The sequence below is a fragment of the Xiphias gladius genome, chromosome 11 (genome assembly GCF_016859285.1).
Source record: "Xiphias gladius isolate SHS-SW01 ecotype Sanya breed wild chromosome 11, ASM1685928v1, whole genome shotgun sequence".
NCBI lineage: Eukaryota > Metazoa > Chordata > Actinopteri > Istiophoriformes > Xiphiidae > Xiphias > Xiphias gladius.
The window spans coordinates 11,614,822-11,628,834 of NC_053410.1; the positions used below are offsets into that span (position 1 = coordinate 11,614,822).

Genomic DNA, 14,013 nt, shown 5'->3' on the forward strand with positions numbered 1-14,013 from the left:
AAAATCTAATAAAAAACTGAAAAATTGAAAGAAAACTTCTCAGCAGCACAGACACAAGTATTAATGTAGATTAAACGCAGATTACAGGGAGATAAGTGTCCGTTAAGTGTCTCTACATAATGGTGTCTATAGGGGTGATTTACTGCCTGTGCGGGCTCTTTGGTAGCTACAGCGTTAATGTTCCCGGGAAGCCCCACCTCCGCTACCACCTTTTTACGTTGATTTCAGCGTGATCCCTGCGCGGACCAGACGGAGCCCCTGCGTGTTGTGTCTGTCGGCCGCCGCCCGCCACTTGCCGTCGACGAGGCTTCGGACGGTCACGACCCGCCGCCGAGTCGCCGCCGGCCACGCGTCCGGATAATGTCGCCGCCGAGGACGCGGAGCTCAACGTGAACATTGTGGATCCGGCCGGTAGTTTCACGGAGGAGGGGAACGCACCTTGCATCCAGCCATGGGAGGTCAGATCACCAGAAATACCATCTACGGTAAGGACGCCTGGCATCGCAGGGCGGGAGAGTCAGCATTGATCTCTTACTATTAATGAACCCATTGATACTTTTATTTCAAGAGAAGCCGATAATAGCCGTGTTGTAAGCGGGCTTGCTGCAGCGTCAAGCCCGTGTGCATGGAAACTGTAGGCGTCCTGGCCGCCCGAAGTGAACGAGACGTGAAAGTAGCTGCTTGAGCCAAGTTTTGACCACCTTCTGTAAGTCACGACCGGCCCTGAATAAAAGGGGACATGGGCAGGAAACCGCGTTTTGCCAAATCTGACGACCCTCCACGGCATCAAATTATACAAATCACCCCGGAGATGCAAGTCTCTCAGTCTTGTTCTACACTTCTCCCCGAAGCCTGTTCACAGTAATGAAAAGCAACCAGACAGGACAAACTGAATCAAGCTGGCGGCCTACACATAACTTTTCCGACCTGGCACGTTACGCGCTTGTCTTACGGCCTGCAGTCGAGAGTGATCACATTCAGCGCGTTGGCAAATAGTGTCACAACTTCGTATCCCTCGGTGGTTGTATTTTTCCTGCTCAGATGGCTATCGACCCATCATATATACGCGTCTCAGATGATGGTAGTTGACAGGTGCATTGAACATTTATATTAATCCATTTCCACATGTCAGTTCATATTCATATTCCTTGCAGCCTTCTGGCCAACAGGTCGGTCCAAGATACAGTTTGCTGTATTTATCGCAAACACAATTACGGCTGTAAAACAAGAATCTAAGTAGTTTTCCTTTGCTTTCTGACAGTGACACACAATCACGTCATGTAACGTTTGATGAAACTATTCACTAAATTGCAAATGAAATGAAATGTTTTAATAACTTTAAAACCATCAGATGTGTGTGATGATAAAGTGTGTTTGACTGATAATTTCTGTACATTCATTGTTTACTTTATATTCAGACAACTTAGAAGTTTCCATAACAAAAGTCAATGTATTAAACATTGGTGTATTGATTGTAGAGCTGCAACAATTAGTTGATTAATTGTTTAGTCGATTGCAGGAAAATTTGTCATTTGTCATTTTTCAAGGAACAATGCCAGACATTCTCAGGCTCCAACTTGTCAAATGTGGAGAATTTCTGTTTTCTAGTGGTTTATACTACTGTAAATTGATTATTTTTGGATGTTGGCTGAACAAAACAAGCAATGATAAGACGGCAACTTGGGCTTGAGGAAATTCTCTTGGGCAGCTTGCGTGATTTTCTGACATTTTATAGACAAAAGATGAATCGATTAATCAAGAATAATAATCCTCAGAGTAATTGGTGATGGAAATTATCATTAGTTGCAGTCCTAACTGATAGTAACTAGTATTTTATTAAGGTTTGTGGGATGCAGTGCTCATTTCTCAATGATGCTGAGGTTGGCCTTCAGTGACTTTACTTTGGCAAAGATGTTCACCGGTAACTAGATGTCTTGATATTACATGAGCTGTTTTTGACCATATTAGTTTGCTATAAAGCAGACACAATATGGTTAGGAGTTGTTCTGATGATGTTAATTGGTATAAAGTACATGACCAGGCAACAGTAAACAATTCTCATATCCCAGATGGACAGATGGACATGGGCCAACCACATGGTCCTTTTTTCCAGTTTCACTGTGAGGGGCCACAGGGGTGCTGCTAGAAAATTCTTTGCCCTCCAACAAGAGCTCAGTAAGGGCCCCGAAAATGTAAATGTCTATAATCCTTGTTGTGTCAGGGCCCCTGTCCAGCTCAAGGGCCCATGAATCATTCAGGTCTCAACTCTCCTAGGCGACTGTATTACTGAAATTTAGGCTTCACAGTGTGACCTTGGCGAAGAGGTTAAACCATTTTTCAAGAGAGGCGATTTGTTTTATGCGTTGAGTTTTTTAACGGTTTTTAATGATCATCCCCTCGTTGAGGTTACAAGTAATAGGGACCGCTAGCTCTTGTTTACTTGCTCAACAAAATTTGTATTGCAGTTTTGGCTTGTGTTATCCCCTCATTAAGAAAAACAAACCCTTTAAAAAAAAGCAGCAATAACATTACTAGATATGCAATGATCAATCAATTAATCGATTAGTAGAATAACAGAAAATTCAACAGTAAGTACTTTGAAAATTTCCAGATTCCAGCTCCTGAAAAGTGATTGTTTTTTTGTTTCCTTAATCCTCTGTGACAGTAAATTGAATATCCCTGGGTTGTGGACTGTTAGTCAGACAAAAGAACCCATTTGAAAATGTAACCTTGGGGTTGTGATGAGCATTTTTTACGAAGGATTTCCATCAGTTGGAATCCAGAGAGGCCGTGTATGAGATCAGTGAAGATCTGAAGGGGAAAAAAAGAGAGGGGGATGGGGGGTTACTTTTAGGGCACTTGGGAATCGCGCTACCAGGTGATTCAGGTTAACTAGCATGGACATGCTTGTACTGAAGGAAGGCTCCGAAGTGTCGGAGATCGATAAAACTGTCAGAAATAAATGGAGATGGGCTTGGCTCTGTGAAACGGGGGAGAATGGCAAGCCTTTTAGTTCAGGGTGCAAAAAAATCAAACCGCCAGGGGTGGGTTTTTGCATGGTATGCCACAAGAGGGTTTAGTATGGCAGTAAAGGGGAAAAAAGTGGCTGCATTAGAGAAGAGCTGCAATGGTTTCGCTTGGGGTTTTGCCGAAATGAAGTCGACTGCTGAGGGCTTGTACACACTGTCCGCCTTTTTCTCAGCTGCCTTCCCCTTTTTTGCATGAAAACCTATGGGAAGCGACCATACGGCGGAAAGAAAGCAGCCAATCCAGAAAGGCGGCCCGTCACCCGCAACGGAAAACAAAAGCCAGACAGTGTGTACATGTCCTATTGTGGGGGCCTACTCTGTAACTTGTTTTACAAATTGTAGACGGGGAATATGACTTGGCCTGAAAAAAAAAAAAAAATTCAGTGAGAAGCTTGTTTGTTTGTTTTTGCTTTAATCCCTGTATTTAACTATATAAACACTGTACCATGCATACCAGACTCTTTTTTTTTCAGAGCCTGGTATGCATGGTGTGGTAGAGGCAGTTTCTGCTTTAAGTCACATAGGTGAAACACATATTTTTAAATCAATACTGACTGTTGACCTAAATTTAAACATAAAATTCAATTTTAAACAGTTTTTATAAGCAGTAACAGGACTGGTACATCATGATACTTACGAGAAGATGTTTTAAAACTTTATAAGTGTTTGAGAATCACTTTTGTTTACCTCTTATTGAAACCCCAAATTCTATGACTATTTGCAAAAGTTAAAAACATACATATGTCCTCTGGCTCCTTATGCTGCTGCCTGTGAGTGCTAGTCTCCTTGATACTAACGTCACACCACATTAGGGCTTCTGTTGTGGGGATAAAACACAGAGGAGCATAGGAGGCCAGGTGACACTGGCCAGGGGCGCTCTTTGTGTCTTTACTGTTTGTCCTTTCCAATTAATGACAGCAAGGCCCGTCACATTGTGTGCGATGGTGCGTTAAGTAACAATAGCCTTCCTTAAGTTGCTCACCTGTCATTCGTCACGGCACCTCTCTTTTATCATGGTAGGGCTCTGGTCACTGTTTAGCCTGACATCTTTGTCAGGTTTCATGACTTTTTAAACACATTTCAACAGCCACTGTATCATCAGCACTTTTGGCTCTAACCAAGCTGTCATTTACAGTAAATCAAATGCGATATTTTTATTTATCCATTTATTTACTTATTTGAATTTATCCGTGGTTTATATAGTCCTCCGTGTGCTCTGAATGCTGTAAACCCATTCCAAGTTGCCTGTGATGTGAAAATAAAGCTGCTCCTGAAAAAAGACTGGAGAATTCAATTTCACAACAGCAGAAAAGATATTAATGTGGTGAGAATGAAAGAAGATATTGGATTCTCTTGTTAGACGGTAAAGCAGGAGTATTGCTATGGTGCCTGCAGAGGCCTGTGAGGTGTTGCTGCTGTTTTCAGACCTCACAGGAAATACTCTATTCGGTCTCGAGCCTGGTCGTTGATGGAGCACAATACAGTCCCGTTTTGTTTTCCCGAAGACATCACGTCTGACATGACATCACGGATGCAGTATGGTAGAAGGATTTGTTATGACTTCATTCAAGACCACTGTTGTGCACGGAGCAAAATTCAGCATTGTTCTGCGGGGACAAGAGCATGCGAAGATCTTAACAAATAAACTGTACTGAGCCGAGAGCACTTGGCAGAGCCTCTCTGATTGTGATTTAAAGGGAAAGACTCTACAGAAATATATGGCAATGGTGCCCGCTGGAGAGTTTTTCTTGTTTAATACGATTTTACAATTGTCATGTCTTCATCCACGGTTCACCCCTCGATCTCCTCAATGGAATCAAAGCAAACGTTAGCTTATAACAGACCTGGTGTCAGAAGTCGTATGATTAGTCATTGCCAATCCTGACACTCATAATTGATTTGTCTCCAGGGCACTTTATAAACCTCTTGACCCTCCAAGGTCACTCAATGGGCAAGAAGAATAGCTGTCTTTCAGTAAAAGGCTCATATAGTCTACTTCTTTCACAGGCAAACACAGGCAGCCCCCACACAGTCGTCCAAATTTAGGTGTGAAAATACGAGCAGTTCTCAAGGACAAAGGCGTGATAATTAGGCCTAAATTATTTATTTGGTTTCCAGTCTGGGCAGATTGGCTGGATTTATGGTACTTTAATAAGTGAATGTCATTGTGGAGAGGACTAAAGTAATGTAGGACAGAAAACTATAAAATCACTTAATGAGATGATATTTTTTCAATTTGAAAGAAGGCTGTCTTACTTTTAATGAGAACCCAATATCCGTGAGAAAATGCATCCTCCACTAAACCACAGTGGCGTTGGCACTGTGCTCTGATGAGAAACGTGGAAACAAAAAATGGGGAGAGTTGGTCTTCGTGAAAGGGAGTGAGTGTGAAATCAGGCTCTTAATGGCTTGCAGCAAATTCTTCAGCAAAACCTAAAACGAGAGATGTGATGTGAAAAAGGATGTTTGGCTCTAATATGAGATACGGTAAGTGGGAGCAGTCATGATTCACACATCGCTCGCATGGGAAAAAATGTAAAAACTCAGCTACATAATCAGTCAGATGTTTTCCTGTGGGTCTGCTCTCATTTTGCCACTTCCTCTTACCAAAAAAACAACAATAAATAACGCTAAATCTCATTTAGTAGCAGTAATTTTTTTTTTTATACTATATGTTTCATTTATTTTCTTTTTTATCATTCTGATACCCACATAGCGGGTACTTGACTCTCAGGCATAAATATTGTGATTGATAATGATGTTATGTCCAGTTGTGGCTCATTAAAACATGAGCCATAACTGGACATAACATATAACAGCTGTGCCTCACTATTATAAGAGTTTCTTTGTTTGCACCTTACATGTTAGATAACGGGGGGTTTTTTTTCACTTTATCCTCCTCCTCCTGCTTCCTTTACTACTTCCTCCTTACTATTGAACAAATGTGTTCCAGCTCAGTAAGAAACAAACCACAAATGAAACACACACCAGTTTAAAATTTGGCAAGATGTAGAATAACAAAAAGCAATGGGTGTTACTAGAAATGACCATTTACTGAAATTAGAGTATTTCATATGAAGTACTGTTATCAGCTGTATTGTTCTCCGTAACTAAATAACCAAGGGAGCAATTCTGTCCTCATGGGGTTTTTTTTCCATCGCCGGACATTTTTGCATGTACTTTACCTTGCACATTGTTTGTGTCTACACAGTAGGGTGTGGTTGTACTGTGCTACCTTGAGAAACTGGAAACAGAACAGTTAAAGGGGCAGGTAAGATATGTGAGAGAAAATGACAAATGACGTGATGTAAACATATTAAATAAAACAAAGACTAAAATTTGGAAATTTTCTGTAAATTGTGTCCCCTTTTTTGAGTAATGTATTTTCTGCTACCAACCTGTAGACCAAACTACAACAACTTTTCTTTCTCTGTGCAGATTCTCTGAATGGGCCATTTCCCGCAACATCCCACCGATGTCACCACAAGCCCAAGCGCTGCCTGCCCATACAGCCATGCGGAAGTCTGTCCTCCTTCCCTCTGCTCTTCCACCCCAGCACCAAGGGCTCGCAGATCGTCATGGACATGTCCCAGAGGACCGTCAAGAGACAGGGGAGCTTCTGTAACGCCATCACCTTCAGCAACAGACCCATCGCTCTGTATGAGCAAATTCGACTGAAGGTAAGCAAGACGCTCATGTTGCTAGTGGGTTGTTTTGATCCAGAATATGTTATTTTTTGTTAACCCAAACTACAGTGTGGTTACTTCCACCCCGTCAGATACAACAAGCTCAAGTTTTACTTTAAAAATGTCACAAATGTATTGTTAGTCGTACAAACAATGTGCATATGAAATTGAAAACAGCAAGGGATACACATACAGTATTAACTGTCAGTAACAAATATTGGTATGAATTTAAAAAGGGCTAGCGTAGGTTATAACAGTTTGCAACCATACCTTATTCTAGTTTGGATGAATAACCAAAGTTTAAAAGTAATACAAAAATAACACTACCACTGGATCAAACAACCCTGTGTCTCGATGGTTTTCCACCCATGAGTACTGGGTAAAGTTAACCCAGTATTGTGTTGGTGCTGTACTGATCAAAGTTGGGTCAGTTGTGACCCAGTAACTTTTAGTTTGTAATTGAAATCAAAAGATTTCTGAAGCATCAATGTGAACTGTTGTGACATGATGCAATGTGTAACCAAAATGTAGGAACTACTCATTGTAGAAAATGTGCCACGCTAGGAAGTCAACTCAAAAAATGAAAAATGAACTAATGAAACATGGTTTATTAGTTCATTTTTCATTATAAGAGGTAAATAACAGTGATCCGTTTCACCAAATTTTTGTTTCACTAATTTAAACAACCATCATACTTGATGTATGAGCATTCAAGAGCTCTGTATCTGCTTTTAGCAATAATAATTATTAAAACATTATGCTGCCACCAGGGTTGTACTATGACCAACATTAGTCATCTAGTTAGCCCCCCCCATCTCCCTTCCTTTGCTGTTTTCATTTTCTCTCTTTTCTCTCTCTGCTCTTGTGTGGGCCAAAGCAGCAGCAGCAGCTTAGAACAAGTTTCCACTTCACCTATCAGGCCATCTATGTCTCGAAAGTGAGAGAGCAGGGCAAGCATTGCCATGTGAGGAATACTGTTATCTTGCACGGTAAATGCAAAGTAAATAGAGGTTCAAAATAAGACAAAAATCGTTTGCAGCTGATAAACATACCAAGGTAGCTGGTCTTAGTTTGCTTAAAACAAATAGGTTGTTTTTAGCCACACTTGCAGCTTGGCATTGTCGATTGCAATGTTGGTCCAGACTGAAATATCTCAGCAACTACTTGATTGCCTTGAAATTTAGTTCAGACATCATTTCCCCCTCAGGATGAGCTGAAATAACCCAAACCCAAAGCACTTCCCACAGAGCTACTAACGTGGCTGTAATCTTAGACTTTTAATCTTATAATTCACACAACGAATAGAAAACCAAATTTAAAGACTCATCTGAGATGATTATCTTCATTGATTAAAAATATGTACTCTGTAGATTACTAAAAAGCAGTGCTGCTGGAGCGGTGCCCTGCGTCTCGGTTTTACATGCAAAGACCCATCGAGGATCAACCCAGACACCTTGCCCAAGTACGCCTGCCCTGACCTGGTCTCCCAGAGCGGCTTCTGGGCAAAAGCCCTGCCAGAGGAGCTCTCCAATGAGGGAAACGTCATCTCCTTCTGGGTGGACAAGAAGGGCCGGGTATTTTACCGAATCAACGACTCGAGCCCCATCCTGTTCTTCAGCGGGGTACACGTCTCTGAACCTCTGTGGGCTCTCATAGATGTCTATGGCCTCACCAGGGGGGTCCAGCTGCTAGGTGAGTAATGAATTCTGAACTAGTTCCTTTCTGAGAAATGGCTGAACTGTGAACTAGTATTTGGCTTTCATTTTTATTGCCATCAAGCCTATCAAGCCTTACCACTGGGAATGCATCTGATGTTTTTTAACTGTGAATGGTTAAAGGTGATGTTACGCACAGCAGCCCTACTTTTCCCACACCAACCAAATAGCTCAGTGGAAAAAGATGGTGGGAGATTAGGTAGATTGTATAGTTACCACGGTCATTACTATCAAAGAAATTACTCTAAAGGGGGAATTTCAGAATGTCTGAAATCCATTTTAACAAGTTCTCCATGCTTTTAAAAGGGTCATTACATCAAAGAAATAATGGGCAAACAGGTCCTCCCCAATCATTAAGAGCAGTTTTTCACGACACTGAATATCTGAAGCATTTTTGAATTGTAGATTGAGATGCATTTATGAAACACATCATGCATTGAAAAATTTTTGAAAACAATACAAAACTATGCAAAATAGATAACTAGGACTCCTTATGGATGCCTCAGTACATATTTATAACCGTTTCCAAGAACTGTGCTGCCTCTCTCCAAAAGAGTAGAGGCTAATAAAAATAGACAAGGCTCCCATATTGTGTAAATAGTGCCATGTAACCTCATATCTTGTGGTGTGTTTGAGGTGTGATATCTCATGATAGGCTGTTTGGCATCCAGCGCCAGAGTGCGACTATCTGGGTCTCACTGGCCTCATGGTGCTGACCAGCACACAGCTCTTGTCAAAGAACAAGAGGAGTGTGTTGGTCATCCCAAGAGGCCAGACAAGAAGAGGGATGATGTCAGGTAATGACATGACTGGGGTGTTTTTCCAAGACAATCAAACCAGTGGAATGTCTCAGTCTATGGATCCAAGTTTTAATTTGACTTAATGTGACCCCTAAGACAGATTAATATCTGTAAATGAGAGTCATGTTCACAAAAATATATGGTAAAATAACTGATTTTTTCCATTTTACAATTAAAAAAAGGATTTTCTGCAATTTGTAGTTGTAATTTACGCAATCTTTGCCTGTACATGAGGCCAGCAGCCCGAAATCCCACTGTTTCTACTCTGATTTTCCCATATCGATCGCCTTCATCCCCACATTGATGGCTTAAACCGAAAAGCCGTGGCCCCTCTGTCAGATGAAGAATCACTTGGTTATCAGCTTTCCTCTATAGCCTGAGAGCGTCACTACTCGAGAGCATGGTATATCTCAAAGGCCCGGTATTGTCTCAGCAGTTGGCTGCAGTTCAGCAGACACTTAGTCTCTGAAATATGAGAGGACACATCAAAGTCTGGTGTTGCAAACTGGCACATGTGTATATTTTCCTTTAACAGAAGGGTGCATTTTGATTCTTAATGATGCTTACACAACGGTCTGAAAGTAATGCTACACCAGCTGATAAACTGAGCCAAATTTCACCTGTTGTGGGCTTGCTATCACACAATCTGTCCAGGTGGGAATAAGAGATCTGCTGCAGTTGTTTTTTTTGGGACAAGTGGAGCGTGGAGCTGTGAGTAAGCTCTATGGAGTGTAGAGAATAGCTTGGCTAGGTGACCTTGATTTGGCTTTTGTGATAAATGTGCAAGACGGTAAAAATATAAGAGAAAAAGTGTCGTGGTAAACCTTTTGACTTAAGCAATATCCACTGCCGAGTCAGTGAGATAATGTGTTCTAAGAGCTTTATGTTTATTAAAGGCGCACTCCACCAATTTTACAGAGGATGATCTGTTTGCTTGTCACTAAGAGTTGAGTTTAGCCTGTAAAACAGTTCTATGAGTCGGACTCACCAGAGTTATCGCCTTTTTTATCCCACACATTCTTCGTCTTTGTCAAAACCTGGCAACTACATTACCCACAATGCAACTTGACCACCTACAATTTGGATGGAGCTTCGCGTGTGTTATGCTAGTTGTGGCTAATGTTTAATGTATAAAATTGTTAGAGTTCTGCTTTAAAGTCTGATAAAATATGACGATAACCACAGGTGTCATCAGGGTTATATCAACTTGGGCTTGAGACTGCATTAAAGGCTGCATTACAAACTACAGGTGTGGGGTTTGAAAGATGTGGGCATTTACCAGGAAGGGAGGGTCTAATGAAAGACGGTATCGAGTTGCATTATGTGCAGCGTAGGATCCAGCATTTCTGGAGCTTAACCCATGCTAGGGACTAAAAGTCAGGATATCATGGCCTCTGCTGCTTTGATTTTGACTTTCTCCAGTGAGTCCCCTAACTTAATGAAAGTGCAGTAATCGCCAGAGTTCCCCTTAGAGTTTTTAAATTGAGAAAATAAATATATATGAGTATTGATGGCAGATCTCCACTTTTAGCCATTGTATCTTTTGAATCATCGTATCTCGTATTGTGAGAACTGTGGGGTTTTCTGTTCCCCAGCACTGCCATATGGCTTTCTATATAATAGGTCTACAGCTGAGGGAACCTGTCAACTCGTCATTGAATCACCAAAGGTCATAGCTTAACGCTTCCATAGGTGAAGACTAGCCCACTACTATACATGTTTTTTATGAATCTAACACTCACATCAACTGATATAAAAAAGTGAGTACATAGCTTAACAAGTTAAGAATGAATTAATTAAATAAAAAAGTTAACCCTTGTACTGTGCTAGAAAGGGGCACATACCTTTTGTGTTTGTGGGTCACATATGATCCCTTTTTTTAATTCACCACATAACACTCAAAAAACATCTGTTTGTACCCAACATAGTGTTTTACCTCATAAGTAACTTATCCACTCATAACCACAAAATTTACATTTTTTTTTGACCCCCAATGCAACACCACAGATGTAACAATTTTTTTTAGGGAACTTCAAAATCAAATAAAATGATAACATTTGGTTTTGTTGTGTTTATATAGCTGTTTTGAAGCCTTGTTCCAATAAAAAAAAAACTGGATAATAAAATGAAATGAAATATCCTAACTTGAAACAGGTCAAATTTAACCAAAACACAATAGGAGGATTAATGTGTGTTAACAGAATATTGAGCTGGGGAACATAGGACCCTGTGTTTTCTTCTAAAAAAAAGTTGATTTTTTGAACATGTTTTTTTGCATTCAGTAGCAATGACCTACTATGAAAGTTGTCCATTTAAGCAGTACTACAGTGAACATTTTCTTGGGGTTTTTTTAGCCTGTGGATAATCTGCATCAAACACACGCTTCACAGGACTCTCATTCTTTGTGTCTGTTTGAGCTTTTACAGTCTTGCATGCTGTATTAAGGAATTCATCAAAGCTGCTGTCCATCGCTGCCGTTTCACTGTCTCTTAATGAAGCCTGCTGCCAAACAGTTTTCCTGCTATCAGGTCTTATTCTGATGTTTAAGTATCTTTATAAGAGTGGTGTTGTTTCCTCTCTAGGCTGTTATCAAGGGAGTACAGTTCAGTAGCTAGCCACCCATGCAAGGAGTCAAAGGCGAGCCTGAGATCAGTGGGACTACTTGAAAGCTGAGATGGTGTTGCGTAAGAGAGGAAGCTAAATTAATCTGCTGAAATCAAACTGAGCCTCAGGGGTTGTCCAGACCAACAATGCTGCCTATGCAATTTAAGAAAGCTCTGTTACATCACCAAACTTGTCCTACTCACGCAGCTATCAATAATGACTAAAGTGCCTTGCTTGGGTTTTGTACAGAATGGCCTGTACTGTTGAGCGTCTGCGGCGCTACGCTGATACACATTAGCCCTTCGAGGGACTGACAAAAGGTTTCCTCAAGTATATGATACTGTATGTCTCAAGCTCAACTGTTTTCAAAGCTAAATTTGTCAGCTGTATTTTCACAAATGTCTCTGTTTACTTACTTATATTTCTCCGAACAGTGTTATAAGATACCTGGCTTTAGATACAATTTTATGAAACAAAAACACTAATTCCCAACAGCTACAGTATGCTTTAAAAGTTTGAAAGGTAAGTTTTATTTTTTTTTTTGTAGTTAACTTTCTGATTTTTATCAAGTTTTTCCAGAAGCTCCAGAAATCAGGTCAACAACTTGCAAGTGTTTTCAGTTGTACTGTATTTCCCAAAAAAGAAACACATGTGGGAATGCTATTCCCTTCTGCAGTCAAAAAAGTAATGGTGCTCCCTTTACACATGTATGGCTGAAGTCTTAACAGAATGTGTTTGTTTATGAGACAAATCCCGAGAGACCACACAGCATTCAGCATTTTGTACAGGTATGATGGATTCCTTCCAAGTTAGATAAGCGGAGCGAGTCAAAGGCATCTTTTGATGGATGCAAGATGCCCTACTGGGGGTTTGTTTACTAGCGGTAGATGAGTCACTTAATCACTGACAGAATGGTAGTGATCCGTGAGACAGGCATCAGCTAACATCATCTGCAGCCTGTCTCTTTAGTCATTAGAGAAGAATCCAAAATGGCTCCCAGACTGTCAAGAGGCTGTGTACCTCTCAGGTGATTAAGAGCAGAGTGTTGTGACATCGATCATCTCTGCACACGGAACTGGGATACGTTAGGCCTGTGGAGCATCGTGGTGGAGAAAACCTCCAGCTGTTTGCTTTTCATGGCCACTACCATTCTGAGAGACATCACTAACATTTACAGCTCAGGGAACAGTTTTGCAAGGAGCTGCGGAAGCTGGTGTTTCTTCAAACAGTTTGCATAGATGTAAATTTTAGCTATGTTAGTGGCATGGCTCTATGGACGGCTGTGTCACTCCTGACCGTCTACCTCAACAAATGTGGGATGGATGTGAATGAAACTTTGTACAGACAGAGGATGAAGCCTAATGATTTAAGTGATCCCGGCCTTTCCTGTAGCGCCATTATGAGGTGTGTGTGTGTGTATGTATATATGTATTTATATATTTATTTTATTTTATTTTATTTTATTTTATTTATTTATTTATTTATTTATTTATTTATTTTTATTTTTAGTCATCATTGTGGTCCTTGAATTTTCATCCTTGATTAAGTTGAAGAACAATTTTTCTACTTATCCTGTAAAATTATCTCAGAATCTACTACATACTGTAGATGTATTGTAAGCAAATTTTGTGGAGAGGTTTATGGGTCCCACACTGACTTTGTGATCCCCTGACTTTTTCTATAGCGTCACCGTGTGGTTTCGTTTGAAATGTCTCGTCAGCTATTTCCATGAATTAAGGTGCAAATATTAATGTCCCCCCATCCAGCACCATCAAGTCAAAATTTTAATTTTTGCAATACTTTGGTTTATGTCCAGATACATGCAAAACTAATGGCAGTCCCATCAGCCTCAGTCTTTCTTTGGGCTTACTGCTAATTAGCAAATATTATCATGCTAACAAGCTAAAGTGAGATGCTGAACATAATACCTGCCAAACATCAGCATTACGGCGGCAACTATTCATTGTTTTCATCATTGAGTAATCTGTCAATAATTTTCATCGGTTCATTGTTTAGTCTATAAAATATCAGACATTTTTGATAAAATGTATTTCCTTAAGTCTAAGATGATGTCAGCAACTTGCTTGTTTTCCCTGAACAGCTCTCCAGACCCGCCAAATATTCAGTCTACTATCCTAAGCTAGAACTGGTGAATATTTGGATATTTTACTTGAAAAAT

At 40.5% G+C, this 14,013-nt stretch overlaps 1 protein-coding gene across 1 annotated transcript in view; it reads left to right on the plus strand.

Moving 5' to 3' along the window:
• The first annotated feature begins 303 nt into the window (after positions 1–303).
• Positions 304–14,013, plus strand: part of LOC120796175 (E3 ubiquitin-protein ligase NEURL1-like) — a 32,932-nt gene continuing 19,222 nt past the window's right edge. The window contains exons 1-3 of the mRNA XM_040138630.1: positions 304–485; positions 6,468–6,709; positions 8,086–8,407. Coding sequence (XP_039994564.1) covers positions 452–485; positions 6,468–6,709; positions 8,086–8,407 — 598 coding nt within the window. The 5' untranslated portion in view covers positions 304–451. The remainder of the gene's footprint in view (positions 486–6,467; positions 6,710–8,085; positions 8,408–14,013) is intronic.